This window comes from Coloeus monedula, assembly GCF_965178545.1.
Source record: "Coloeus monedula genome assembly, chromosome: 7".
NCBI classification, from domain to species: domain Eukaryota; kingdom Metazoa; phylum Chordata; class Aves; order Passeriformes; family Corvidae; genus Coloeus; species Coloeus monedula.
The window spans coordinates 446132-472613 of NC_138787.1; the positions used below are offsets into that span (position 1 = coordinate 446132).

The following is a 26482-nucleotide window of genomic DNA, read 5'->3' on the forward strand; positions in this document are numbered from 1 at the left end:
TGCCAGCCAAACCAGCTCCTCCACCAAAGGAGCTGGGTATTTTAAGCAATGGGGAGATCTGAAGAGGCTCCGCGTGTTCGCTGGGAAAAGGCAATGGTGGGAGCTGTAGGGCAACCCCACGTTCTCCTGCCAGCCCAGCTTGAGAGCTTTGCCTTGGTGAGCCCCAAGACAATAAATCGGTGGCATCTCAAGCCACCTTCCCCTCCACCTCTGGTGTCCCCTTCCCCAGGGACACACATGGAGCTGGTTGTCTTCTGGGCATGGGCGGTGTGACATCTCTCCAGGCTTCGGGGAGACACTCCTCGGGGTGACCCAAGCTCTTACCTGGTATTTATCTGGGTCAGCCCCTCCAGCCTGAGCGACAAAGAGCCCGGAGCCCTCTTCCAGCTCCATCTCATCCGGGGAGCGCTCGAAGTGGACGTGCTCGTGCTCCTCGCAGTCCAGGTACAGGACGACCTCCTCCTCCTCCACGCTGATGGCGAAGCGCGTCCACTGGTTGAGCAGGGTGGGCACGGTGAAGGTGGCGGCCGGGTAGGAGCTGGGCGAGCCCGGCTCTGTGTAGTAGAAGATGATCTGCTGCTGGCCCGCCCGCAGCTCCGAGAGCTTGACGCCCACGTAGATGATGCTCTGCGAGGAGTCCGTGACGGCAAAGAGCACGCCGGCCCGGGGCGTGGTGGGCTGGATGTGGAACAGCAGCGAGAAGTCCCGGTAGAAAGGGCTCGGCAGGTGGTACCGGGCCACCTGGCCCGTGTTGGCGTTGGGACCGAAGACGTAGCCAGGGTTGTTGTCGGGGCCGTAAATTCTGTGGATCTCCTCCGTCGGCGGGTCCCCGATCAGCTCCAGCAGGCTGACCTCGGCATTCAGGCTCTCTGCAGGGACGAAGGACAGGGGATGGTCTCAGCCAGCCAGGCAAGGATGGTCACTCAGCAAGGACACCCCTGCCCGTGCCTCCCAAACACCCCACCCTTCAGTGGCTCCCTTTGCTCACCCTCCCCAGCGTTTGTGCATTGGCCAAGGCAGAAACCTTGAGCTGCTCCCAGCACACCTTTCGGATGAGTCTCCCAAAATGCCCCCCATTCCCAGCTGCTGGGCCTCCATCACAGAATCACAGCATGACTTGGGTGGGAAGGGACCTTAGAGATCATCTCATTCCAATCCCCCTGCCATGGGCAAGGACACAATGCACTAGACCAGGCTGCTCAGATTCCCTGGGATGGGAGAACACCAAAGGGGTCTTGTCCTTGGTAGGGGGATGCTGCTGGAACACCAGGATGCTGAACCACCATGGAGCCCCAGGGAAGCGTGTTGCATCCACACTCATTCTGGGATCACGGTGACCCCTCGCGTCATCCCAGGACAAGATCCTACGGTCACCCCAGCTGGGAATAAATCAGAGCCATCCCCTCGCAACACCCTGGGAACGCGGCTCAAGCCAGCTCAGCTTCCCAGATGCTCTCAATTTGGAGGTCGCCTCCTTTCCCAACTCCTGTTGAGAATTAGGGAATTAGGGAAGTTCTGCTGGAGACCGTCCCTCTACCCGGCGCAGCTGAACATCTGGTCGGGGTGAGCCGGCGCTGTGTCCGCCAGCTCCCGTTGTTCTGGCAGCCAGCACATCCTCATCGCCCACACACCGGGCGCTGGATTCCTCCTCTCCTATGTCAACCGCGCGGGGCCGGTGCCAGCTCCATGGGAGTGAGCACGCCCGGTGCTTTTTAACCTCTCCTTTCCTGGGAGGGAGGAAACCCAACCACCCTGGCTCCGAAACTGCTGAGGGATCTGCACTGGGAACACATGCTCAGTGCTAATTTTTGTCCCAATCCCGAGTCAGGAGCAGCAGCTGACACAATTCAGTGTCCCCAGTTCCATCCCTGGTTTTCATGTGAGCAATGGGGAGTGGGGGGAATCAGAGGTGTATCCTGAGGTATCCTGGGCTGATCCTGGAGGAGGATCAGCCAGGAACCTCCACCCAGCTCTGCAGCCCGGCATTGTCCTCCAGAGCTCTTAAAAAAAAAAACGGAAAAGAGAAAGAAGGAATGGGCCCAGCCTTGCCCAGCCCGAAAGGAAAACACGTCTCTTGGGATGGTGATGAAAACCTGGGTGCTTCTTCCAAAGCCTGGGGGACATGGAGCATTCCCAGGCTGCCTCCGCTGCCAAGCCCCAGTGCCAGCGCCAGCCCCATGACAGGGACCCAGCAGTGGGGACATTAGAAGTGCCACCAACTAAAGGTGGGGGCAAATTTTCACTCTGCCAGAGCCAGACCCACTGATCCTCTGAAACTCTGGCTCTGAAACTGCTCTGTGTCCACCCTGCTCCCCAAGCCCTCAGTCCCCCCCAAGTTTGGCACCCCAAAATTGAGCACCTGGCTGGAAGAAAATCTCCCTCCGGGTCTTCCACCAGTTCTAGCCCCTTCATCTGCCCTGCACTGGGGTCAGGCTTCCCCACAGGGCATCCCCAGTCTGCTCAGAGGAGAACTTGTGGACCCTGGAGCCCAGCACCCTTTCACTCCCAGTTGTGCACAGTCCTACACCAAAAAGGATGGGGTGAGCGAGCAGGGCTTCCCCAGACTCTCAGCCTGTCACCCACCCTTGAGTCACACCACACTCAGCACCTCATGAGCTCGCTCCAACTGCAAATGCCAGGATGCAGGCATTGCACTTATCTGCGCTTGGAGGAAGCCAAATTCGCAGCAGCTTTAAGGGAAAAGGAAACCAGAGCTTCCTCCCGGGGGTCTACAGGGGTGTAATAGCCAGTGCTGCAATTCCTGCAGCCAGACTAGTCATTGTGTCCCCCCCGGGGCTCAGGGTGATGGGGACACACTGAAAGAGGCTTTTGTTAGCAGGGCAATTTCCAACCATTCTCCCCTTGGAGCTGCAGCCGGCTCTGGGAGTCGCCCTCCTCCTCAAACACGCCACTCGCCCCCAGTCTGGGGTGGGAGCTGGGTACCAGCACTTCCCAAAGCAAATGGACTTTTCTCCTGCGTGACAGAGGCTGGATGGGGACTGGGGAGCAGAGCGATAAGGGGAGACCCCTTCAAGTGCCTGCTCCCCTACAAAAGCCAAGTGCCCCTTCTCATCCCCAAACCTTTCAGGCCACGCCTGCCTTTTCCAAAGGGCATCCAGAGCCCGAATATCGCAGCCCATCATCCGCGTGGCAAACTGGCAGCACCCATCGTGGAGCACGGAGGGATGAGGGGGCCCGCAGTGGGCTTGGTGCTGGCACGGGACGGCTGTGGGGATGTCTCTGGACGCAGCGATTCCACCGTCTGAAACGTCCCCAGGACGCCCCAAGCCACCTTCCCGCTCTGCCATGCCCTTCCTGGCTGACCTGAGCCCAGTGTGGGGTTCAGGGGACCCCCAGCACTCCCCACCCATTCCCGACCCCGCCCATGCGAGCAGTCCCAGATGGGATCGCGCCTCCTCTCCGAGCACTGCCGTGATGCCAGTGCATCCCCCCGCGAACAGAGCCTCTTTGACACCGAGGGGACCCTGTAGGCGACCTCGGATTGCCAGCCCCCAGTCTCGGCATTCCTCCTTGGCATCTCCCGGCCACCCCCCGAGGGCACAGGGGTCGGCACGGGAACACAGCCTCATTCAGAGGCTTTGGCGGGCGGGGTGGGGGGAGCTCCAGCTTTCATCCCAACTGCATTTCTCCAAGCATCAGTCACCCCCCGCTCCCGTCCTTCACCCCCCTGCCCTGTCTGGCTCCCTGGCTGACACACAGGAAGGTCACAGCTACCGAAGGAAGAAGCTGCAGGCGAAGTAACTCTCCCCCTTTTCCAAGCAGCGGGATCAAACATTAGCCGCCATCGGGTGAATCATTAACCCCAAAGGGCTGCTCCGGGGGAGGGAAGCATGTGGGCACGGCCAGGGGTCACCTTGAAACCTCCTCACCACCACGGTGCTGTGGCTGGGTGCTCACGGGGTCCGGGTCCTTGCCCTGTTCCTGCTCCAAGTGTCCCAACCCCAAGATGGACACCCCAAAGCCCCGTGGCACAGGGAAGCCAGCCCTGAATGCCAGCACGATGTGCTGGGGGAGCATCCCCTGTGCTGGCCACTGTGATTCACCAGGAGTGATGCTCAGCCTCGCGGAGGGAGCCCAAACCCGCTGGTTCTGTTTGGAAAAGCCAGGGCTGGATGGAAAGTGATTTTGGACTCAGCACCTTCCCATGGGCACCAGGCAGAAGCATCCCCCAGCACCTGGGGGAGCTGGGGGAGGGGACACACAACACAGGGACGTCCCTCAGCCACGTTACCTGCAGAAGCATTAATAAAGACACAAGAAAACCCTTCATCCTCCTCAGGGAGAGCATTGCAAGGCAGAGGCAGGCGCCCACCGGCCAAGTGAGTCCAACACAGGTCTCTGACGGCCTCGCAGAAGCCCTGGCATGGCGGGGGGGTTACGGGGACCGAGGGGCTACAGCCGGGGAGCAGCAGCAAGCAGAGGAACCACTCCAGGTAGCGATGGCACCGCGACTCAAGCAGCCCCTCCCACTCATGCAAAGCCGCCCGAATTTCCTCCTCGCTGCCGTGACGGAGGTAATTTGGCAATCGGACATGGCTGGTGCCCAGCACGCTGCAGAAGGGCAGGTGGGTCGGGACGGGCTGGCAGCGGCCGGCCACTGGCATCAGTCCTGGAAAGAAGGATGCGAGCCCCGCGCCGCCGCTCCCGTAGAGCTGCATGGTGGCCGTTAGTAAATCGAACTCCAGAGGGACGGAGTTATCAGCCACAGGAGGATCCACACCCTTATCCACCCTCTGGTCAGGCCAAGGGGGGCTCTGGCTCCCGTTCCTGCTGGCCAGAGCCAGCCCCCGGTGGCCGGTGCCGTGCCACAGGTTCGGTGATGCTCCGTGGAGGTGATGGGGAGGTTGTGCTGAGGGGTCCTGGAACGGCACCGCCCGCTCACGGGGACTGTCACCTGGTGAGAAAGGAAAGGGGGCACTACCTGGCTGGGGACCCGCTGGTCTCTGCAAGGACACCTGTGTCTCCACTGCTGCGGGAGTCCCTGTCCCCAGGAGCTCTGGGTTCTCGGTGGTCACTGTCCTCAGGAGCTGCGGGTCCTTGGTGCTCCTCATCGCCAGGAGCCGCAGATTCTCACTGGTCAGCATCCCCAGGAGCTGTGGGTCCTCAGTGGTCATTGTCCTCAGGAGCTGTGGGTCCTCAGTGTTCCCTGGGAGCTGTGGGTTGTCAGTGGTCACTGTCCTCAGGAGCTGTGGGTCCTCAGTGGTCAGCGTCCTCAGGAGCTGTGGGTCCTCAGTGTTCCCTGGGAGCTGTGGGTCCTCAGTGGTCAGCGTCCTCAGGAGCTCTGGGTCCTCAGTGTTCCCTGGGAGCTGTGGGTTGTCAGTGGTCAGCATCTTCAGGAGCTGTGAGTTCTCAGTGGTCAGCACCCTCAGGAGCTCTGGGTCCTCAGTGGTCACTGTCCCCAGGAGCTCTGAGCTCTCAGTGGTCAGCACCTGCAGGAGCTGTGGGTCCTCAGTGGCCACTGTCCTCAGGAGCTCTGGGTCCTCCGTGTTCCTCATTGCCAGGAGCTGCAGATTCTCAGTGGTTCCTGTCCCCAGGAGCTGCAGGTCCTCAGTGGTCCATGCCCCCAAGAGCTGTGAGTCCTTGGTGCTCCCCGTCACCAGGAGCTGCAGGTCCGTGGTACTCGTCCCCAGGAGCTGTGGGTCCTCAGTGGTGCCCAGCCCCAGCAGCTGCAGGTCCTCAGTGGCCCCTGACCCCAGGAGCTGGGGGTCCTCGGTGGTCCCCATCCTCAGGACCTGCAGATCCTCAGTGGTCCCTGAGCGCAGGAGCTGTGGATCCTTGGGGGTTGCTGACCCCAGGAACTGGGAGTCTTTGGTGGTCCTCATCCTCAGGAGCTGCAGGTGCTCAGTGATCCCTGTCCCCAGGAGCTGCGGGTCCTCGCTGGTCCCTGACCCCAGGAGCTGCAGCTCCTCAGTGGCCCCTGTCCCCTGAAGCTGGGGGTCCTCGGTGGGGCTGCTGGCCGCCTGCTGTCCCGGGGCAGGTGACGTGCTGTGGGGAGGAGCAATGCTTGGCTGTGCCGTGCTCTCCAGCAGCCCTGTGGCATTCCTGTCCCACTGTCCCGTGCCTTTGGCTGCGGTTCCCTCACCCACAGGCGCTGCTGGACCTGCCTCCTGCCGCTGTGGGGTGGTGACACTCCCCACCACCTCGCCACCCCACGTCCCTGGGGACGGGCTGGGAGCCGGAGCTGCCGCTGAGGTTGGCGGCTCTGACGCCAGGATTCCCTCGCCGGCAGCTGCTGGGCTTCCCGTGGTCTTCGTGCTGTCCCAAACCCAGTCCAGGAGCTGTGCTTCGGAGCAGGAGAAGCAGCCAGCCAGGAGGAGCAGAAACCCCAGGCGAGGTGGGGCCATGGGGAAGGGGAAACGGGCTCCGTTGCTCCCGAGAGCGGAGCGGAGAGGCTGGAGGAAGGAAAGGAGGGAAGAGGCAGGAGCTTTGCCCTGGCCAGGCTCTCGGAGCAGTCACATCGCTCTCTCCTCCCCGGCTCCGGCGCTCGACCCTTCAAACCGGAGCGGAGCAGGGGGCGGGGTGGCCAAGCCCTCCTCTCCCCAGCGCCAGCCTCCCGCTGCCGGCACGGCCCCTCGGGGACCCCGCCGCCCGCCCGGGGACCCACCTGAGCCCCCCAAAACCTCCGCGAGCCCAGCCAGCCTTCAGACGCACCCTACTGCCTGTCCCAGCAGCTGCTGCCAGATGTTTAACTCCTTCCTGCCCAGAAAAAATCCTACGTCGTCTCTCCCTGCTCGGCGGCTCCGGTTAAATCACCGGCCTCGAGAGCTGTACGTGGTGGGGTCGTGCATGGACGTGGTCCTCAAGGATAGCCAGCTTTGGTGGGACACCCCACTGCAGGCCGCAGGAAAAGGTTATCATCTCAGAGCAAAACCAAACGAGGAGGGAAACAAATCCCAGAAAACATTTCCAATATTTCCACCGGCCGGAAACCCAACAAGTCCCCAAAGCCAAGTCTTTAAAGCCGCTTTCCCGGCTCGGTTACAGGGCCAGGACCCCCCAGGTGCTGTCACAGGACGGCCAGGGGGGCACTTGCAGCTTCGCCGCCCCCCCCCAAGCATCACGCGCCAGCAACGCCTCGAAGCCAGGTCTGAGCAATCACAAGTTTCCCAATCACAAGTTTTCCTGGAGCCCGGGTTGAAAATCTCCCCTGGGCAGTGCTGGCGTTCTCCCACACCCCAAGCTGAGGTGGTGCTCACCTCAGCTTAAAAAAGCTGCCCCCAAATCCACTTATCCAGCCTGTTTTTCCCACATCTGCTCCGGTGATGATGCCCCCTGCTCCTGAGGATCTCGGAGCCCCTGTCCCCTGCAGGGATGGAGCACTCCCAGGGCCTGCACTGCCATGGTGACACCAGGCAAGTCACCTCCATGGCTCAAGAAGTGTCCCTGAGACAGGGTTTTGATGGGGAGGTGACAATTTGGGCTCCCCTTGGCTGTGTGACCAGGAAAGTCACAGTGTGCCGTAACACGGTCCTACGGAGTGGAGCTCTCCGCACGCTGGAGCTGGTGCTCCAGTTTAAAAATATTCAGGAAAATCACCGAGACAAACGCTCAGATGTCCATTTTGCTTTATGCAACACTTCCCACGCTACTTTTGAAGCGAAACGGGCGCATTTTCCCCTGAAAATGGGAGCAGGCTGCTGCTGCCAGCAGCTCTCCCCATGACCGATGCTGTTAGGGGCGCCTGCTGCGGAACAGCCACCGCCAGTGCACACGGGACACGGCTTTGTGCGGATGGCAGAGGTTCCATATGGCCCCTCCCGGAGCTCCCGTACTCCCATCAGCCCGGGGAAGGAGCCAGGTGCCTGCCAACCCTCTCTGGCGTGCCCTGACGGGACCCACACGCCCGGCTCGGCTGCCCTGGGGCCAGGGTGCGGTGGCACCGTGCAGTGCGGGACCCCTCCCCACCCCCGCTGTGTCCTTGGCACATCCGAGACGGGAAGGAGTGACTGCTGCTTCCATTCCCATCGGAGGGATGGAAAACCTTGGTGTTCCTGCAGCCTCCCCGCCCAGAGCGGAGTGGGGAGCATCACATGCCCCCATGAGCTGCCTCGTCTCTGCCAGGAGGATTTGGGCAGCAGCACCCTGCTGGGGTACCCCGAGCGTGTGCAGACAGGATGCCCAGCCAGAGAAATTCCCGCCTCTCCCTTCTGCTGGGATTAGGCAGCTCATGACAGCGGAGTGGAGCAGCAGTCCCGAGGGATGCCCGCGTTAAGTCGATGACCTTCGTTTCACTGCACACCTCCCCGGGAAGGAGCCAGGGCTGAGGCATCCCCCAAAAAAGGGATCTCCAAAATTGGTGCCCTGAGGGTGGGCTGGTGGCACAGGTGGCACTAGAGCATCTTGGCCCAGTGCAACCAGCTCTGCCACTGAGCAAGCAGCTGGGCAGGGACCGGGAATGCACCAGCTGGTGAAATATTTTGGAGAAGTATTCCCCCAGGAAGAAGCCATGGCAGCTGGCTTGCTGGCAGAGCAGGGAAAACCCCTTGTTTTAGCCTCCTCCGGGCTAAAGGCTCCCAAAGAGGACTTTGCACACTCCATGAGATCCTGCTGCCAGCTCGTCGTAACCTTGGGCTTCTTGAAAAGCAAATGTGGACCCTCACACTGGTCCCAGTTCCCTCCCAAACAGGCTGGCTGCATCTTCCCAAAACTGTCCAGCATCTGGTGCTGCAGCATGGTTCCTCAGGAAAAGGGGGATTAGGCTGCCCTAAGAAGCCACTGAGGGCTCAGTCCTGGGCCAGAAGAATAGAGAGGAGGAAAAAGAGGGGAAAAAGGGAAAAGAGAGGGAAAACTAGAGGTGGGGGAGAAGAGTGGAGATGGGAAGAAAAAGATTGGGGGAAGAGGGTGGGGGCAAAGAGAGTGGGGAGAAGAGAAGGGGAAAATGAGAGGGGAGGAAGAGAGTTGGGGGAAAGGAGAAAAGAGAAGAAAAGAGATTGGGGAAGTCAAGGAAAGAGTGGGAAGTGGAGGAAAGTGTGGGGGGGAAAAGAAGTGGAAAATGAGAGTAGGAAAGGAGAGAGAGGAGAAAGAAAAGAGGGGAGAAAGGATAAAAGAGAGGAAAAAAGAGGAGGGGGGAAAAGGGGCAAAAAGGGGGGAAAGAGGAGAAAACAGAAAGAGGAGGGGGAAGAGAAGGAGGAAAAGAGAGGGGGACAAGGCAAGAAGGGGGAAGGGGGGGGAAGAGAAAGGGAAAAGAGATGGAAGAAAAAAGACAAAAGAGAGGAAAAAGGAAGAGAAGAAAGGAAACTGAAAAGAGAAAATGGGGGTAACAAAATAGATAAAAAGTAGGAAAAAAAAGCCTGTCACTCAGACCTGCAGCCTTTCATCCGTGGTCAAAGCACACCGATGTTTCTCTCTGGGGTTGCTCTCCCTGCAGAATTTTGGGAGAGGACAGGGAGCCTGCTCCAGCCCAGCTCAGCAATTCCTCCTGCACAGCCCAAGGACTCCCCAGCGAGAGCCGGGCAGATGGACGGACAGGCGGAGGGACGGACGGACAGCAGAGGGAGCCTCAGGCTGAGCAGAGCGCGGACGCTTCCTCGGGAGACCCCACTTTGCCGGCCCCATCCCGGCGGCCATCCCAGAGCTCCGGGCAGGGACTGGGAGGGAGCACGGGCGGGCTGCAGCCTCCTTCCTCCTGCGGCTCACACCTCCAGGGATGGGGATCACAAACCGCTGGAATGCCAGGAGATCGAGCCAGCGAGGCAAGCACCCCCACAGGGCACAGCCCTCCTGGAACCAGGGGGGAGGAAAGGAGGAAGGGGGAAAGGGGGAAAGCGGAAAAAGAGGAAAGAAAAGAAAGAAAGGGGGAAGGGGGGAAGGGGGAAGGGGGGAAAGGGAGAAAGGGGGAGGGGAGGAAAGGGAGAAAGGGGAAAGGGAGAAAGGGGGAAGGGAGGAAAGGGAGAAAGGGAAAAGGAACCCTAACAGCAGCACACACAAGAAAGCTGGAGGCGGGAGCACTCTCGCACTGAGCAGACAAATTCAGGGACTGTCAGCAGCCAATGGTATCTGTAAATCCTATTGACATTTGGGATTCTAATCCCATCTAGAAGCCCAAACAGCAGTCAAAAAGGCCCTCACGCACGCCGAGGATGGTGCCACATCCCCACATCCCGAGCTGCTGACCTCCCGTGCCGGGACAGCCCCTGGAGAGAGGCAGCGGCACCCAGCCCGTGGGTGGGCACTCAGCTGGGGATGGGGATGGGGATGGGCAGGCAGGAGACAAGGATGCACAGGGGCCGAGCTGGCAGGAGTGACAGCAGCCAGCACAGCCCCAGAAATGACACAGGTGCCACCCTGCCAGGCTCTGCCTCCGGGACAGTGTTTCCTCCCTGCCTCTGGCTGTGCAACACCACAGAGCCCCCGGGACTACAGCGTTCCTAAACATTTACTCGTGGAGAGCCAGAAACATCCTCCCGCCAAATTCCTCGATAAGATAAACCGTGAAAATGTCATGACTGCCTGGGGGAGCCATCAAAGAGCCCCGGGAAGGGAGGGAGGGCAGCTGCGTCCAGACCCCTGTCACTACCTGCATCCTCCTCCTGCTCCTGAACTGAGCAGGGCTGGACAGGGCACAGCCAAGAGGTGCTGGTGTCCCACTCTGCCCTATCCACGTGGACAAGGCAGCAGAGAATTGGGGCTGGAGTGACTTTGGCCGCCCTGTGAGGTTTCCTGGGCAGAATGGATGGTGGAGAGGGACCATCAATGTGTGGGGGCACGGCCAAACCCAAGGGAGGTCTTTGGAACACAAGGTGAGCTTGGGGTGAGCTGTAGCCCCCAGTCCTCCCCATCCTGCCTCCTCTGGGGCCATGCCTCTGCTTCCCATCACTCACCTCCCTCCGGGGCCAACCGACAGGCCGGAGATAAGGCAGGGAAGGCGAGGGAAGGAATGCGACCCCCTGGATCATCCTCCTCCGCGTTAATAAATCACCTTGCAGACGAATTGCTCGCTGGGCAGCGGAAGACTCGCCCCACTCCTCACCCCCCACCAAGGTCCTGGCTCAGCCGGGGAGCCCCAAATTTCAATCGAGTTCCTGGCATTCCTGCCTCTGCACGAAGCCGAGGGGGCTCTGGCAGCACCGTGACCACCCTAGGGACAGGCAGCTGGTGGGGGGGAGGGTTGGCTGCTGTCTCCCTGAGGGACAGGGAGGAAGTGCATTCCCATTCCCAGGCACTTATTTGCCCGGGGATACGGGAGATCAATGCGGCCGGCATCCCGGCTCTGGGCAGATGCTGTGTAGCAGGATGAGGGGAGATAAGGGATGGGATGGGAGGTTTATGACCCAATTCAATGCCATCCCAACCTGAAAATCGGACGAGGACAAGGCACCCAGGTGGGGTACATGTCCCCAGAGCTCAAACAAATCTTTCCAAGCCAGTGATGCCCCTCAGCCATGCCAGGATTTTAACCCAGCACCAGCTTCGAAGCCTACACAACAAAAACTGTGAGTTGCCCATTCCCAGCTGCTTTCCAGGACTTCAGAAGCACAGAAAATACCAACACAGCTTAAAAAGCCCAATTCACCGAACAAAACACAGAAGAGCTGCCGAGCGATGCCGTACCTGGAGCTACGACGGAGCATCACAGCCTCCATCCCGTGGAACAGCGTCCGTCCTGCGCCTGCCCCAGCCAGGGATGCTGCAGTGGTGGCCCGTGCTGCTGCAGGAGGCAACTGCCCCAGCTCGGGGATGCTTTGCAGAGCCTCGCCATGGATTTTCAGGGAGGAGAACCACCCGGCAGGTCATTAACCTCACCCTCAGCGCAGCGTGCGGCAAACAGGATCCAAGCTCGCGCGCTTGCTGCGGGGCCAGGTGGCGAGGAACGCTATTTTCTTAGGGAATGGACAGGGAAAGGGGGATCCGGGAGGGGGGTTTGTTTTGGGATTTCAGCTGCAATCTCCAGCTCATCCAACCAGCCTGGGTCTTGTCAGCGCTGCTCTCCTGCAGCGCTGGGGACTTTGTTTGGCTTGGAAGCCCCCGGCTGTGCTCGTAATAAGACTCCGTGTCCGCTCCGTGGTCCTTCCACCTCTTTGCACTCCTCAGACAATAGTTTGCCTGTGCTGCTGACTTTGGCAGCATTTCCAAAGTTTTGGCTCCTTCCAAAGTTTCCTCTGCACCAGGCAGCCGACCTTGGCCATCCTGCTTGGTTGTCACATCCCATCGCGTCCCATCCCGGGCTGTCCGCGGGGCACCGCTCCATGCCGGACCTTTTGGGCCCCTGAACTGGGGACGTGGTGGGGAGAGGTGCCCGGCAGGCCCTTTGGGGGTGGATGCTGGGGTCATGAACAGCCTGGATGAGGGGCCACTGGAACAGGGAAAGCGTCACCCAGGCCCTGAACCCGCCCGGCTGCGCACGTCCCAACGCCACAGTGAGAGATAAATTAATCGAACGCCTTGAAATTAAGGTGAGCGATGACAACCTGACGTCAGCCAAGGCTGAAATCCCCCTCTCCCTACCATGTCTCCACAAGCACTGAAGCAGGAAAGCTTAGATCTTTTGAGGAAGTCCCAACACCCTTGGAGATGGATAGTAAAGGGGTCAAACAGGCCGGTGATCCTTTGCTGCTCCACGCAAGCACTGGGGAAAGCCAGCAGGAGCTGGATGAGGCCAGAACACAGCCAGAACACACATCATCCCTTTCCAACCAACAACCAGAGCCAGCATTTGACCAACCATTACCTTTCTCTACAAGTCACTCGGTTTTAAAGCAAGATATGTCAACAAATAGCTTTAGCCCACTCAAGTTCAGCACCTGTAACAGGATGCCAAGAACAAGGAGGGGTGTAAATTGTGCTCCAGCTTGCATGAAGATGGAGATTCCAGATCAGGTTTGCCCCCTCCTGAGTGCAGGGATGAAGCCACAGCCGGGCACCACCCCAGGCATCGGCATCCCAAAGCAAAGCTGCCCAGCCCACGGGCACAATGCCACAGGCCAAGGACATCCCCTCAGCCCAGTGCCTCAGACATGGGTACCCACAAGCTGTTCCCCGGGATGACAAGGGGTTAAAAAAAAAACCCCAAACCACACAAAAAAGCCCAGCAGGCATGCCTGAAGGGGAGGATTAGAGAGAATAGGGCCATTTCTCAGCAAAGACTATGGCAACGTAAATAGAAAAGTAACATTACGCTCAAGACAGGGGCCCTTTCCCTTTGCTCCTGCCCTACAATGCCACTATTGTTTTGCTGACAACTGGTAATTATCCCAAGCTGCACACACTGGTATTCCCACCCTTTAACCGGGAGGGATTTTGCAGCCGCCGACCCTCTGACACCAGCAAAAATTCACATACCAGAGGGTTCAAAGGGGGGGGCGGGCTGGGAAGGCTGGGCGAGCCTCGCGGGGGACGTCACTCACAGCATCCCGGAGCGCTGGGGCTGCGAAGGGACCTCTGGAGATCAGCAAATCCAACCCCTGCTGAAGCAGGTTCACTACAGCAGGACCGTGCCCGGGTGGGGTTTGAGTCCTGTCAGAGGAGGAGAGCTCAGAGCCCCTTGCAGGGCCTAAAGGGGCTCCAGGAGAGCTGCAGAGGGACTGGGGACAAGGCATGGAGGGACAGGACACAGGGAATGGCTTCCCAGTGCCAGAGGGCAGGGATGGATGGGAGATTGGGAAGGAATTGTTCCCTGTGAGGGTGGGCAGGCCCTGGCACAGGGTGCCCAGAGCAGCTGGGGCTGCCCCTGGATCCCTGGCAGTGTCCAAGGCCAGGCTGGACATTGGGGCTTGGAGCAGCCTGGGACAGTGGGAGGTGTCCCTGCCTGTGGCAGGGCTGGCACTGGATGGGATTTAAGGTCCCTCCCAAACCAAACCATCCTGGGATTCTGTGATTTGGGATGGTTTTGTTCCTGATGGCCACGCTTGGGGTTCAAGGTGCCCCAAAAAGCAGGGGATTTTTCCCCCACCGCCATCCCAGATTAAAAAATATTCCAAATATCCAAGTCTAAGCAGTGAATCCTTTCTGGAAACAAAGAAAGAAACAAACAAACAAAAAAAAACAACAACAAAAAATAATCCTATGGAGGCAGAGTTTCCCTTCCTGCCTTAAAAGTTCTGGGGAGCCGGGCCCCCAGGACGAGACCCTGCAGGCTGCTGTTGTCCCACTGCAAGAGGATGGGAATGAGTCAAATCCATAATTTTTCATTTATGGGATGGAGGAGTCACAGTCCCAACATTCCCTGCCTAACAGGAGTTCAGCCTGGTGCCAGCCCCAGCCCAGATAAGGTGATAAAAAACTCTGGAAACTGCCTCAAGATGGATTAAAACATTCCCATGGTCAAAATGTAGATATTTTTTTTTTTTTTTTTCTGCTTTCGCAGGCTGGTGCAGGAGCCAGAAAGCCTAGAAAAAGGAAAAAAAAAAACCTTTTTTTCCCCCTGCCACAGGCTGCAAGCAGCACAGCCAAGGTCAGAGCAAGGCAGAGGACACACACAGCCTCCAAAGGACCCAGCTAAGAGCACCACAACCAGCTCCTCTGGCATCTACTCACATATTGCTATTTTATTTTCTTCTGCATTTTAATTACATGATCACAGAAGTTTCTTCCTAATGGGAAGGCTGGAAACCAGTTTTTCCTGCAGCAAAGCCAATTCCACAAATGCTAGCAGTGACCTGTAAAGTTGGGGGGAAAAAAAGAAGCAAAAAAAAAATCCCCATAAATCAGCAGAGCAAACTCTCCTCTTCCTCTCAGCAGCAGCGTCACTCGCCGGGCTGGGATTTTATTTATTGTTGTTTTAAGCACCCAGGAGAAAAGAAAACGCTTCTAAAACCCCACTTAACCCGCTCCAGCTGCAGGAAAAAAAAAAAAAAAAAAAACCCCACGTAGGCAGGAGCTGCGCTCCGGGACTCCGGGCAGGCTGCAGCCTGTCTGCGGAGCGCCCAGCTGGGGTTTGAGGCAGCCAACCCCCCTGTCCCGGGCCTGCAGCCCCAGCAGAGCGTGCAGCCGCTTGCACGGAGCGAAGCCGGAGCGCCGAGGCTCCGGCAGCTCCGGGGAGAGCCCTGCCCTGAGCCCAGCACCCCGCTTGGAAGGATGCTGGAGCCTGCAGGAGCTCCTGGGGTTGCCCTGGGAGCCAGCTCCCGGCTCCTCTCCATCGCAGCAGCAAAGATTTAACTCAGGCTTTGCTCTTCGAACCCCTTTCGGCTCCTTTGCGCCCCGCACTTGGGGATATCAGAGCCCAGCGGGATGGGAGGAATAGCAAGGACGGGATGAAAGCTTGCACAGCTCGTGGGAGAAACGCTGGATGGCCACTCTGCAAGGAAAAGAAGGCAGGAGAAAGCCCGGAAAGGGGCCGCTGGGAAGGCAGAGGAAAGGCTTACAAAGATTAAAACGGGACAATGTTATCAGGCAGCTGTGCCATGGGTGCGGGGGGCTCCGGATGCACGGCACCCGCTGGGAACTGCCCGTCGGATGTTTGGGTGTTGAGCTCTGGCACCAGCTGCAGCCCTGAGCCCAGACACGGGCAGGGAGGCTCCGCCAGCAACACCTGGAGGCAAACTGGGCCATCAGGTGACTGAGCAGCAGCAGCGAGATAAAAAGATTAAGCAGCTGAATGAAGGAAATTGGAAATATTTTTGCTCCCGACCCAAACAGACACATTTTTACCGGCGTTGCTGCCACCGTGGCCGACCCCGAGGCCACAGGGATGTCAGGGGTTAACAGTTACCTCTGCACAGCTGGAACGGGAGGGAGGGACGTCCTGGGAGACCCAGGTGGTGGGATACAGGGGATGTACTGGGAGACCAAAGCACTGGGAGGCAAGGGATGTTCTGGGAGGGAGACCAGAGCATTGGGATGCAGGGGATGCACTGGGAGACCCATTTCCACTGCGGGAGTCAGATTTACAGAGACACAGCCTGTCCCAAGGTGCTGGTGTGGCGCATCCCACCCCAGCGCCGTCCCCAAAACCAGGCCGGGTGTCCTTCTCGGGGCAGAAGCGCTTCCCCGGCGGCTCGCCCGCCCCTGGGGTGGATAAAACATCCACGAGCGTGTTCCACCAGCAGTATCCTCAATTCCCCGGGCGCGGGGCTGCTGCTCGGCACCAGGAGCGGCGAGCAGAGGCGAGGCAGAGCCGGGGCAGAGCCGGCGAGCGGGGCCGGAGCCCAGCCCAGCCCCGGGGCTGCCCGGCCGTGCGGAGCGGCGCGTCCGGACCACCGGCCTGGCCCGGAGCGGGACCGCGCCCGCACCGCGGCTTCAGTCCCGTTGCTAGGACACCCGCGGGCCAAGAAACACAACACTAGTCGGATTAGAGTCTAGACGGGCTGACCTTTCCCTCCGCTGCCGAGGTGGAGCCGAGCGAAAATCGGGCCCCGTTGGCTGAAAGGAGGGGTTTTGTCGCTGTTGAGGTGTTTGGTTCTGTTTCAGACGGGAGCCGAGGAGGGCGGGACACGGCTGTCACTGGAAGAGGCATTTCACTACCTGCCGCCGCAGAGGGATGTGCAGGAGCCGGCCCGGGGCTTGCAACCTGCTGCCAGGGCCGGGCTTCGCCCAGCAACGCGGCTGACAAAAGAGCCTTTCATGAGAGGGGACGATGTCAACTCCGCAATTAGCAGGGGAAAAGAAAAAAGAGCCCAGGGAAGATTATTACCTCCAGCAGTTGCCTCTGGGGGCCCCTCTGCAGTGGCTCCCTTAACTCTTTCGGCTGAGCCCGAGGAGAAGGTGGCAAAGGAGCCACCAGTGGCTGGCTGGAGCCAGGCTGGCACCCCGGCCTCGCAGGATGCCATGAGGATTCCCATCCCTGATGGGGGATGCCGGGACCCCCACACACGCTCCACCTTCATGGCCTGACAGAGCCATCTCCCCAGCAGAAAGATGTGCCCCAGAGCAGCTGTGGAACTAACAACTGGTTAATCAAAGCCTGAAGTCTGAGCTACCCGGGAGAGTGGAAGGTGCCCCTGCCCGTGGCAGGGAGTGGAACGAGATGGGCTTTGAAGCCCCTTCCAAGCCAAACCATTTGAAGAATCTACAGTAAAAGCCAAAAATCACTGTCGTGCTGCTGCCACACGCCTCCCTGCACCCACAGTGCCAGGGGCTGGGGCTTCCTCCCACTCCCTGGTATCCGAGGGGACTTAGTGCCACCTGAAATCATCGCAGGTTTGTACGCCACCCCCTGCCACCCATCAGTGCCCTCCTGAGCCCCAGCTCTCAGCAGGACAGGGCACTGTCTGGAATCCGGGTGGGGAGATGCTGGCATCGCTGAGGTGTCCTGGGGCTCTGTGTCACCCACACGTCCTGGGTCCCCTGGATAAGGGTCCTGGCCCCTCCGGAAAGCATTTTGGGACCCCAGGGGAAGGACTAAGCTGTACAGATGCCTTCCCATCACGCCTCAAAGTGAACACCACCAGCTTATCTGAGGGGTCATCAAAAAGTTGCTGTTTATCCGAAAGTCAACAATCTCCAACTCAATTAAGTTACAGACTAACAAGGAGGGTGGAAAAGAATAAATTGGTTTGATTACTGTGTTTCCCAGAGGGAAGGCAGGTGGCTAACTTAGGGATTATAAACTCAGATAGCTTCAAGGACCCCTGGGCTGTGGGAGATTTCTGCCCGTGGTGACAGTGGGAGGAGCACGGGGATGGTGATGCTGGATTCCAGGTGCCCTGGCTCCTATCCCCACCCCGGGCTGTTTGAGCAGCCTCCCACAACCTGGGGAAGGGGTCAGAGGAACAGCCAGATCTTGCAGTCCCTAGGGGAGGAGGAAACCAGCAGACTGAGCTTGGGAATAAAATAAAAACACAATAAACCCCACTAATGACCAATTTCCATCTCAGAAAAGGGCTGGGAGGCGATGCCAAAAAAAAGGCAATAAAAATTCCACAAAAGCCACCTTTTTAAGACACGGGATGTTCCGGACCAGATGTTGCTCGCTGAGAAAGCCCCAGTGCCGGGGCTGCTGCTGCCAAACGGCACTGCCGGTCAGAGCCAGGAGCACAGCACGCCTCTGGAGCCCTGACCCTGGAGCAGCCCAGCCCACAGCCCTGGGGGTGTCGGTGTCCTGCTCCATCCCAGCACTCCTTAGGAGGCAAAAGCCACTCACCTTTGGCCGGTGGGAACCACCCCTTCATGATTAACCACGCTCATGCCTCGAGGGTGTGGAGGTTTTTGCCCTCGAGCCTGCTCCAGCTCTCCCTCTGTCTCTCCCAGTGGCTCCAAATCCATTTTAAGGCAATGCCAGACCCCTGTTAGCTGTACAAATTTCCAAACCGTTTTCTAACCCTGTTTAGCTCCTTGTGCTTCAATGATCTTTGGCAACGAGCTCCCTGGGCTAACCAAGCCCGGCACTAAAGCCACAGCTACCACGCACCTTCCTCCGCCCAGCAAGTCAGGGACTTGTTCCCAATCCCCAGGATTTAAGGGGATTTAGCACCAGCTGAAATCATTGCAGGTTTCCCCTGTACCACCTCCCACCCACCGGCAGGACAGGGCACATCCTCCCGAGGGCACTCCCCAGACATCGGTACCCAAGGGATGAGGAATGTGGCTGGAGGACGGGGGAGCCAGGGACAGCACCCCACAGCTGGCAGAGGGGAAACAGAGATATGGGGTGAGCTCATCCCTCCTGGAGCTTCACAGAACGGTGTGGGTGGGAAGGGACCTTAAAGCCATCCAGTGCCACCCCTGCCGTGGGCAGGGACACCTTCCACTGTCCCAAGCTGCTCCACGCCCCAATGTCCAACCCAGCCTTGAACACTGCCAGGGATGAGGCAGCCACAGCTTCTCTCATCAACCTGTACCTGTGCCACGACACCTTCGGAGGGAAGAATTTCTTTCTAATATCCAAGACACTGCCTCCAGGCTGCACGCTAAGTCAGAGAGATGCAGCACGCTCTTGGAAAGGATTCCTCTCCAGTGCTTTCCCAAATGTCAGCAGATACACCAGAAGAATCGTTAGAATGTTTTATTAATCCCATACCTCTGGGCTGCTGATACACATCAATACTTAATCCCAGATGTCCTCTTCAGCACTTTGAACTCTCTACTGAAATGCCAGAATTAATTCTTTTCTTGGTAAACTATCAAGAGCTTGGGAAAAAAGGCAGCACACTTGCTGGGATTGTTATTCCAGGGCTTAGAGCATCATCCCTCACAGTCACGACAGGCCAGAGTGGTGCAGGAGAGACGCAGTGTCCCTGCCACAGAATGTGAGTTGGGCTGGAAGGGACCCTAAACCTCACCTTGTTCCACCCCCTGCCATGGGCAGGGACACCTTCCACTATCCCAGGCTGCTCCCAGCCCCAGTGTCCAACCTGGCCTTGGACACTGCCAGGGATCCAGGGGCAGCCACAGCTGCTCTGGGCACCCTGTGCCAAGGCCTCACTGGGAAGAATTCCTTCCCAATATCCCATCCAACCTTCTCCCCTATCAGTGTGAAGCCATTTCCCCTTGTCCTGTCATTCCAGGCCCATGTAAAAAGTCCCTCTCCCTCTTTTTAATCAGAGGACACAGCCTTGGATGAGTCCTCGCCCCCTGCTCCACATGCTCCCGCCTCCTTATAAAGCGGTGGTGACATCCCCCCCCAAGAGCAAAGCCAGTTTCCCAGCAGCACAGATTTTTCTGCTCAGGGATTTTTTAAGCCAGGCGATGACGCTTGAGGCAAGATTGCAAAATGTTTTCTGCGAGGGCTCGGATTTGCTGTTTAACAGCACCCAAGTCTTGTCGCCATAAACACTGGAAGAAGAGGTTAGTCCAGCTGCAGGCCAAAATAAATAGGGAGCAGTGTCACCAAGAGGCTGCTCTTCAGAGCAAGAAAACCCTGCTTCTCCAGAATATGGGAGTGTATGGGCAGGGTTTTCTAGTGGCCACAGGGAAGAGCAGCTCAGCTCTCCACCCCTCCAGGGACGTGCAGCAATGGGGAGGGAGCTCCCAGCCACTCATGGCCATGCTGGGCCAGCAGACACCACATGGAAACCTAAAACCAAGGCAAGAGCTCTGGGAGAATGGGTGCTGTGGATGGACCAAGTTCAGGTATGGATCAAGAGAAGTAATGGAAAAATTAGGATTCGGGCTCGAAAAGGTTGTGTGCTGCAATGGAAGCAGAGAAAACTGCCTGGGAGCACAGCCACTCTGCAGGAATACTCAGTCTCTTTTTAAACCTAATTTCCAGCCCCAAAGCACCACCCAAGCATGGCCACTTCCTCTCTGCTGCCACCTCCTCGGGACGGGCAGGAGGGATGGGATCCACCTGCCAGGGGTGACGGACCAGGAGCCCAGAGGTGCTGCAGGGAGATGCCGCAGCCTCGGCTCCTTCCAGCTGCCGGCAGCCCTGGCCAGCTCCCCCTCCCCAGTGGCTCCCACGGCACAGATAAGGTTTTGTAAACAGCAGTCCTGCCAGCTGATAAGGAGGCAAAGAGCCTGAGGAGCTTCTGGAGCACAGCATCCTCTCCAGTTCCTCCAGCCCCTGCTGGGAACCTCGGCAGCTGACAGGTGCCAGCCCTGCCCGAGCCAAACCCCTGATGCCGAGTGCTGCCCACAGCCAATTCCCCCTAGCCTTTGGAAGAAATTCCTAAAATAATGCTAGGAAAGCTCTGATCCACCTGTCAAACCCCCCCAGGTGCTGATGCCAGAGCAGTTGTGTCACAGGCTGTAAATCGCTTTGCACAGCACCAGGTTCTTGTGAGGAATCCCAGCCACAACCCACTGGGGATGGAAATTAGCAGGAATGAGCCTCTCCACCTGCAGCTCCAGCACCTGCTGTCCACAACAGCGGGAGGAGGCAGCTTGAATTTCCAGGTGCTGCCTGCACCCTCAGCAGCAGCAGCACAGCAGAGAGCTGGGGCTGCTTTTGGGGCTCATCCCAGCCCCAAACTGATGCACAGAAATTCAGTGTGAGAGAAGATCACAGAATCACGGAATCATTACAGCTGGAAAAGACCTCCAAGATCACCAACTCCAACCACTAACCCAGCACACCCGGTTCCAGCACTAAACCACGTCCCCAAGAGCCACATCTACACATTTTTCGAACACTTCCAGGGATGATGATTCCATCACTTCCCTGGGCAGTCTGTTCCAATGCTTGGTCGCCTCTACCGCCAGATTGGGGTGGCCTGGGCAGCTGATCCCCCCTATCCAGGCATAGGTTTGGCCCCTGGGAATGGAGATTTCCCCAGTGTCTGACCCAGCCCGTGCTTGGGGGACACTCATAGCCCTACCTGTGATTCCCCCACGCTCCCCAGACCAGACCCATGGCAGCATCCCCATGTGATTCCTCATGGCTACGTGCCCCTCCCGAGGAATCCCAGCGGTCCAGTGATAAGAGGCCAGCCCAGCTTGGGGCAGCTAAGCCCCCAAATTTGCAAGGCAGGCAGATAAACAGAAAGGTTATCTCCGTGCCAGGACAGCCTTCGGAGCAAACATTCCCCAGAAGCCATCACAAAGGCGGGCTGGCAGAACAGGCCCTGCAGTCCTTGGACATTGAACCAAGGGAAGGGGGGGAGAAGGAAAAAAGAAAAGAAGGGAAAAAAAGCCACACCAACCCGCTGAATTCCTTTAAAACCCGATCTGCAGCCTGCCTTTGGGAGACGGCCAAGTCAGCTGGGTGAGACGGGCACCTCCCTGCCAGCGGTGACCGGCGCCGGCCGTGCTCCCCCGGCACTCATCCCCTCTGCACGCCCTGGGAAACCTCCTGGGCCCCCCAGCGTGGCTGCTCAGAGCTGGGGGATGCACCTGCAGCTCAGCAAAGGGTCCTGGCCAGCCCTGAGGGCCCAAGGATGCTGATGGAGAGAGGGTGGGAAGGGCGTGGATAACTCTGAGTACCCACTATTAAAGCAGCACCCGGCCCACCCTCCAGCTCGGCTCGGCTGCACTGGACAGTCTCCAGGGACCTAAAATAGCCAATTCAGGATTTCACATGGGAACCATGTTCCCATCTCTGCAGATCTCCAAGGGGAGCTTTGTTCCCATGGTCCCTGGGGAGGCACCCACGCCATGGAAAGCAGTGTCATGAGTGCAGCCCGGGGCACTTGGAGAGCTTCTCCCAGTGTTCCCAAACGTGCTCTGGGAGTGCTGGGCATTCCCGCTGCCCCAGCCAGCCTCCTTCCCTCCACAGCTGACCCAGCTGCCCACGGAGCGGTGCCAGAGCTGTTCCTAGATGACACAGAGCCTTGTTCCAGTAAATAATCCACCTATTTCACGGCCGACTTCCAGCTCGCCTGTACCTGGGGATGCCACAAACAGAAACGCCGTGCCCAGCCTGTGACTGTGACGGCAGAGAGGGACACGAGTGATGCTTCACACCATGCTGGCACAAGCCAAAGACAGCCTGACCACTACCCCAGAGAAAATCCACCCTGTCCTGGTTTTTGGATCGTCACTTGCAGCTCAGCTGCTTTGGCAGTTGGGGTTCCTGGGATCTGAGTCGGGGCTCCCTGTGTCAGCCGTGGCTGTTCCCTCCTCCGGGGGCTGGGCACGCATCCAGAGACCGGCTGCAAGGGGAGGAGGGCTTTCAGGGAGCAGGAAGCTTCCCTGTCGGGGAGGTAAAGTTCACCAGAAAAGCAGGCAGTGGGAGAACCGGCTCGTGTGCCTCGTGGGGAAAGAAGGGCTGGAAAGCTGAGTCAGCACTGAATTCCCCTCTCCCGGAGCACCAGCAGCTTGAGAAGTGGGATGTGACAGGGAGCCCCGAAGGCAGGGAAAAGCTCAGAAGGGTGAGGGAGGTGTTGCATCCCCAGGGCACCGGCTCGAGGCTCCCGACCACTCACAACACTTCCCAGGACACGGAGCCGCAGGAGGGCTTGTGGAGAAACCGCTAACGCCTGGAGCACGGCCACTTTGGGGCAGCGCCATCCCGCCTGTCCCACAGCCAGCACGGACCTGACAAACCCCTCTCCTCCCAGGGAACTGCAGCCAGGGATTTCCCCTGCATCCCCGGCCGCTGATGGGATGGAGCACACGGGAGCCCCCCGCGCTCGGCAGCCACGAGGGATGCGGCCTTTGAAGGGATCACCCCCAGCTTCGGGAACCACGGCTGGGCGCAGCACTTGGCCCGAGGGGAGACTCCAGCCCTCATTCCTGCTGAGGAGAGCCTCCCAGGCGATGGGGGACTTCAGGACAGGGAAGAGGCATGGGACCCCGGGCACGGCGACAGAGACCCCCCTCCCCAGCATCCCGCAGCATCCCGCGCACGTTACCCGGCTCCTGGGAAGCGGCGGGGACCAGCAGGACAAAGAGCCCGAGCAGCAGCCGCGGCGGGGGGCACCTGCGGGAAGGGAAGGGGAGAGAGAGGTCACCCCCCCTCCTGCCGAACGCGGGGCGGCCCCCGGCCCCCGGCCCCACCCCGAGGTCCTCCCGCGGTCACAGCGGGGACCCCCAGCCCCGGCGGCTCCAGGGTCCCGGTACCCCCGGCCCCGGCGGCTCCGGCGTCCCGGTGCCCTCGTGTCCCGGGGCACCGGGCTTCCCGCGCTGCCCGTGCCCCCACACCGGCGGCTTCTCGGTGCCGGTGCCCACCTTCCCCGGTGTCCCCGCGGTGCCGGTGCCCCTGGGGTCCCGCCACGGTTACACCGAGGACCCGCCGCCCCCGCGGCTCCAGGGTCCCGGTGCCTCCCCTCCACGGCGGCTCCAGAGTCCCGGCGCCGCCTCTCCACGGCAGCTCCGTGCTTCCCGCACTACCTGTGCCCCCCCATCCCCGGCGGCTCCAGCGGCCCGGTCCCCCCACGGCCCCGGCGCTCACCCCGTGCGCATGGTGCCCGCTCGGTGCCCGCAGCGCAGAGCGGCTCAGCTCGGCTCGGCTCGGCTCGGAGCGGCGGGATCGGCACGGCCCGGGGGGCGGGGAGGGGAGGGGAGGGGCGGCAGGGCCGGCCCGCCCCGGGCGCGTGAGCCGGGGCCGGGGCTCAGCCCGCCCCCAGCCCCCGTGGCCGGGGCTCTCACGGCCGTCGGTGTCCTGCAGCCAGGAGGGGGTCAGGGACACCTCTCGGGGACGGGCGAGCGGGAGGGGCACAGCTCTGCTCCCCGAGGAGCATCCCTCCCGAGAAGCATCCCTCCCGAGGAGCATCCCGCCTCTGCCCGGGGCGCCGGGGAGCACCCTCACCCCCAAAGGGCACCCCCAGGACCTGCCCTGGCACCTCCTGCTCGACCGAGCCCGTGGGCTTCGGCTCGCAGGCCAGGTCTGGTCTTGAAGGAGGGAGTGAATCAGCGAGCTGAGCTCATTGCCTCTCCAAGCACTTATCCGAGCCCCGGGGGCACGGAGCAGGGCTGGGCGCTCCCAGCACGGCACCTGATGCTCTCCTTTTCTGGCCCTTCGCTCGCCCTCACTGTGTGCGTGGGGCTCGGGACGCCCACGACCCCGCCTCCCTCATCGTGCCACGAACCCAGCCCAGCCCGGCAGGGTGGGGAGCAGGGGGGCTCCTGGGCACCCTCCCGGGGCAGCCCTTGCTGCGGGCTGCAGCGCCAGAGCCAGGGCAGCAGTGCCCCTCACCTCACCCTGCCCGTGCAGCGAAAGGGGTTAAAAAGTGCTGCCCACTTTCACTCCTACCCGTACCCCAGCTTTCATCTTCCTCCAGCCCCAGGATTATCCCAGCAGGATAATCCCCAGAAACCTGCTGCCACACCTTGCTTTGTCTTCCGCAGCATTTTAGTGCCCCGCGGCAGCAAAGAGCTTCTGAAATCCAAGCCCTGGAAACTTCGAGGGGATGTAGAAGTGATTCACTAATGATGGCAGAGGCGTGTTTAGTCTGAGGCAGGGTTTGGATCTAGCAGGATAAACCGCAACATCCAGCTGCTCGGCTCCGCGCTCGCACACGGGCACGCTATCGCTCTCCGAATTTTGGCTGTAAATCTTTCACCGGCGCCGAAGGCAGGCAGCCCCTCAGCACAACGCCGGTCTGGGGGCCATGAATACACACCGAAGCCGCCTCTTGTTTGGCTGCAGAATGATTTCACGTGGTCAGGACTCTTAAATTAATGCTTTCCCAGCTGGATGCTGAGTGATTTACCGCCCCTTTCTTCTCCCGCAGCTGGATTCCTTCTCTCCAGGTAGAGGCTGGAGTACCTGAGCTGCACAAAAGGCAACACGTGGCAGCCTTGAGTCACCGGGCTGCCCTTCTGCGCAGGGATTTTGGAGCGGTGGATGGGGCTGCAGGGCCTGGACTGCGTGGAGCAAGGGGGAGGAGAGTCCTGGGGCAAGGATGGTGCTTGGAAAAAAAACTCCTCGGAAATGGAGAAGGATCCTGCCTGATAGCAGAGGCCTGTTCAAAGTGACCTGGCTTTATATGGGCCGGATCAGAGCGGGTGGATAAGTGCTCCAGTGGGGCGGGAGAGCCTGTGGGCAGCTCTGGGAAGGCTCCACGGGGGAATTCTGGCCCTTCCAATGTTATCAGCGCTGCAGGAGCCGGGAGGCGCAAACACTCAGGGCGACACCGACCGCCCGGCTGGACCTTCCCACACACGGAGCACAGCGATGTTATCGCTGCTGCAGGTGAATGTGGAGCAGGATTACATCCCACACTTCCTCCTCGCTGCACCTCCGGACTCTGCCTGGCCCGGCTGCGCCTGTTCAAGCGCATCACCCTCTGCCACCCTCCTGTCTCGCCTGTGTCTCAGCCCCGGTGCTGTCCCCACTGCCACAGCAGGGCCATGGTGTCCCCCAGTGGACCTCCATGCAAAGCCTGACACCAGGGCAGTTTCCCATCGTAAAATCTCCTCCTGCTGAGCTTTAAAGTCCGAGAGCCACGCAGGACAGATAATGAGGCTCATCTTTTCCCAAGCAAACAAACACTGCCCGCCGCGGGAGGGGGGACACCCACGCTGCCAATGGAGGCAGCTCTTTCGAAAGCCGACCAAATGGAAACCAGCGGTGCTCCCATGGTGGCTCTGCAGCTCGCAGCCCAGACTTCCCAAGCCCCAGCCAAAAAGGCTCTCCTACCCCGCAGGCTCCCAGCTCCAGCAAAGCTCTGGCATTTTTCATCTCTGCGTGGCTCCTCCAGCGTCCCGCTGTCCCCCCACCCCTGCGCCTGGCTCCCACCTGCATCCCGCGGCTGGTGGTCCCACGCTGCTGGGTGGCCCCGGACAGGGGCACCCCGGTGCAGGGACAGAGGGGCTGCCCCAGCACGCAGCCCCTGCCAGCTCAGCGGCCGCCAAAAATGTCACCCTGGCAACCCTGCGGGACACTGGCCTGGTTTTCCCTCTTTCGGGCAGAGAGGAGGGGTTGGAAACTCCGTCTGCTGCGGCCCAGGCGCGTCCCCGGCAGTGGCTGCGGGGCTGGCATGCATGGCCGGGGCCCAGGTGCCCCCCCGGCCCCGGCGGGACGGCTGGCCCGGCGCTGGGAGGGCGGCGTGTCCCCAGGCGCCGGCGGCCCCAGGAGCCGTGACCCGGGAGCCGTGGGAGCGGCGGGGGTGCCAGCGGGCACGGCGGGCTGCCACCAGGGCCCAGAAACGCGGCTTGTGCGCGGCTGCCTCCGGAGCCTCCGGTGACCCGCTTAGTCCCGCTGCCACCACGCCGAGCCAGGAGCCTGGGGAGCAGTGCGGGACAGAGGAACTGGGTCAGGGGGGCA

General features: G+C 60.1%; 2 protein-coding genes across 2 annotated transcripts in view; both read right to left on the bottom strand.

Moving 5' to 3' along the window:
* COL18A1 (collagen type XVIII alpha 1 chain) overlaps nt 1-23740 on the bottom strand; it is a gene marked incomplete at its 3' end in the record, with an annotated part of 35219 nt that extends 11479 nt beyond the window's left edge. Inside the window, exons 1-3 of the mRNA XM_082285450.1 lie at nt 23666-23740; nt 23127-23194; nt 325-869 (exon numbers count right to left, since the gene is read on the bottom strand). Coding sequence (XP_082141576.1) covers nt 325-869; nt 23127-23194; nt 23666-23676 — 624 coding nt within the window. The 5' untranslated portion in view covers nt 23677-23740. The remainder of the gene's footprint in view (nt 1-324; nt 870-23126; nt 23195-23665) is intronic.
* Nucleotides 2833-6380, bottom strand: LOC309574882 (uncharacterized protein; the record flags this gene model as incomplete). The annotated part of the gene is made up of 2 exons (XM_082284857.1): nt 4253-6380; nt 2833-2999 (listed from the first exon to the last, which is right to left on the bottom strand). Exons 1-2 carry the CDS (start codon nt 6363-6365, stop codon nt 2833-2835), a joined length of 2280 nt encoding a protein of 759 aa, XP_082140983.1. The 5' UTR covers nt 6366-6380.
* Nucleotides 23741-26482: the final 2742 nt, after the last annotated feature.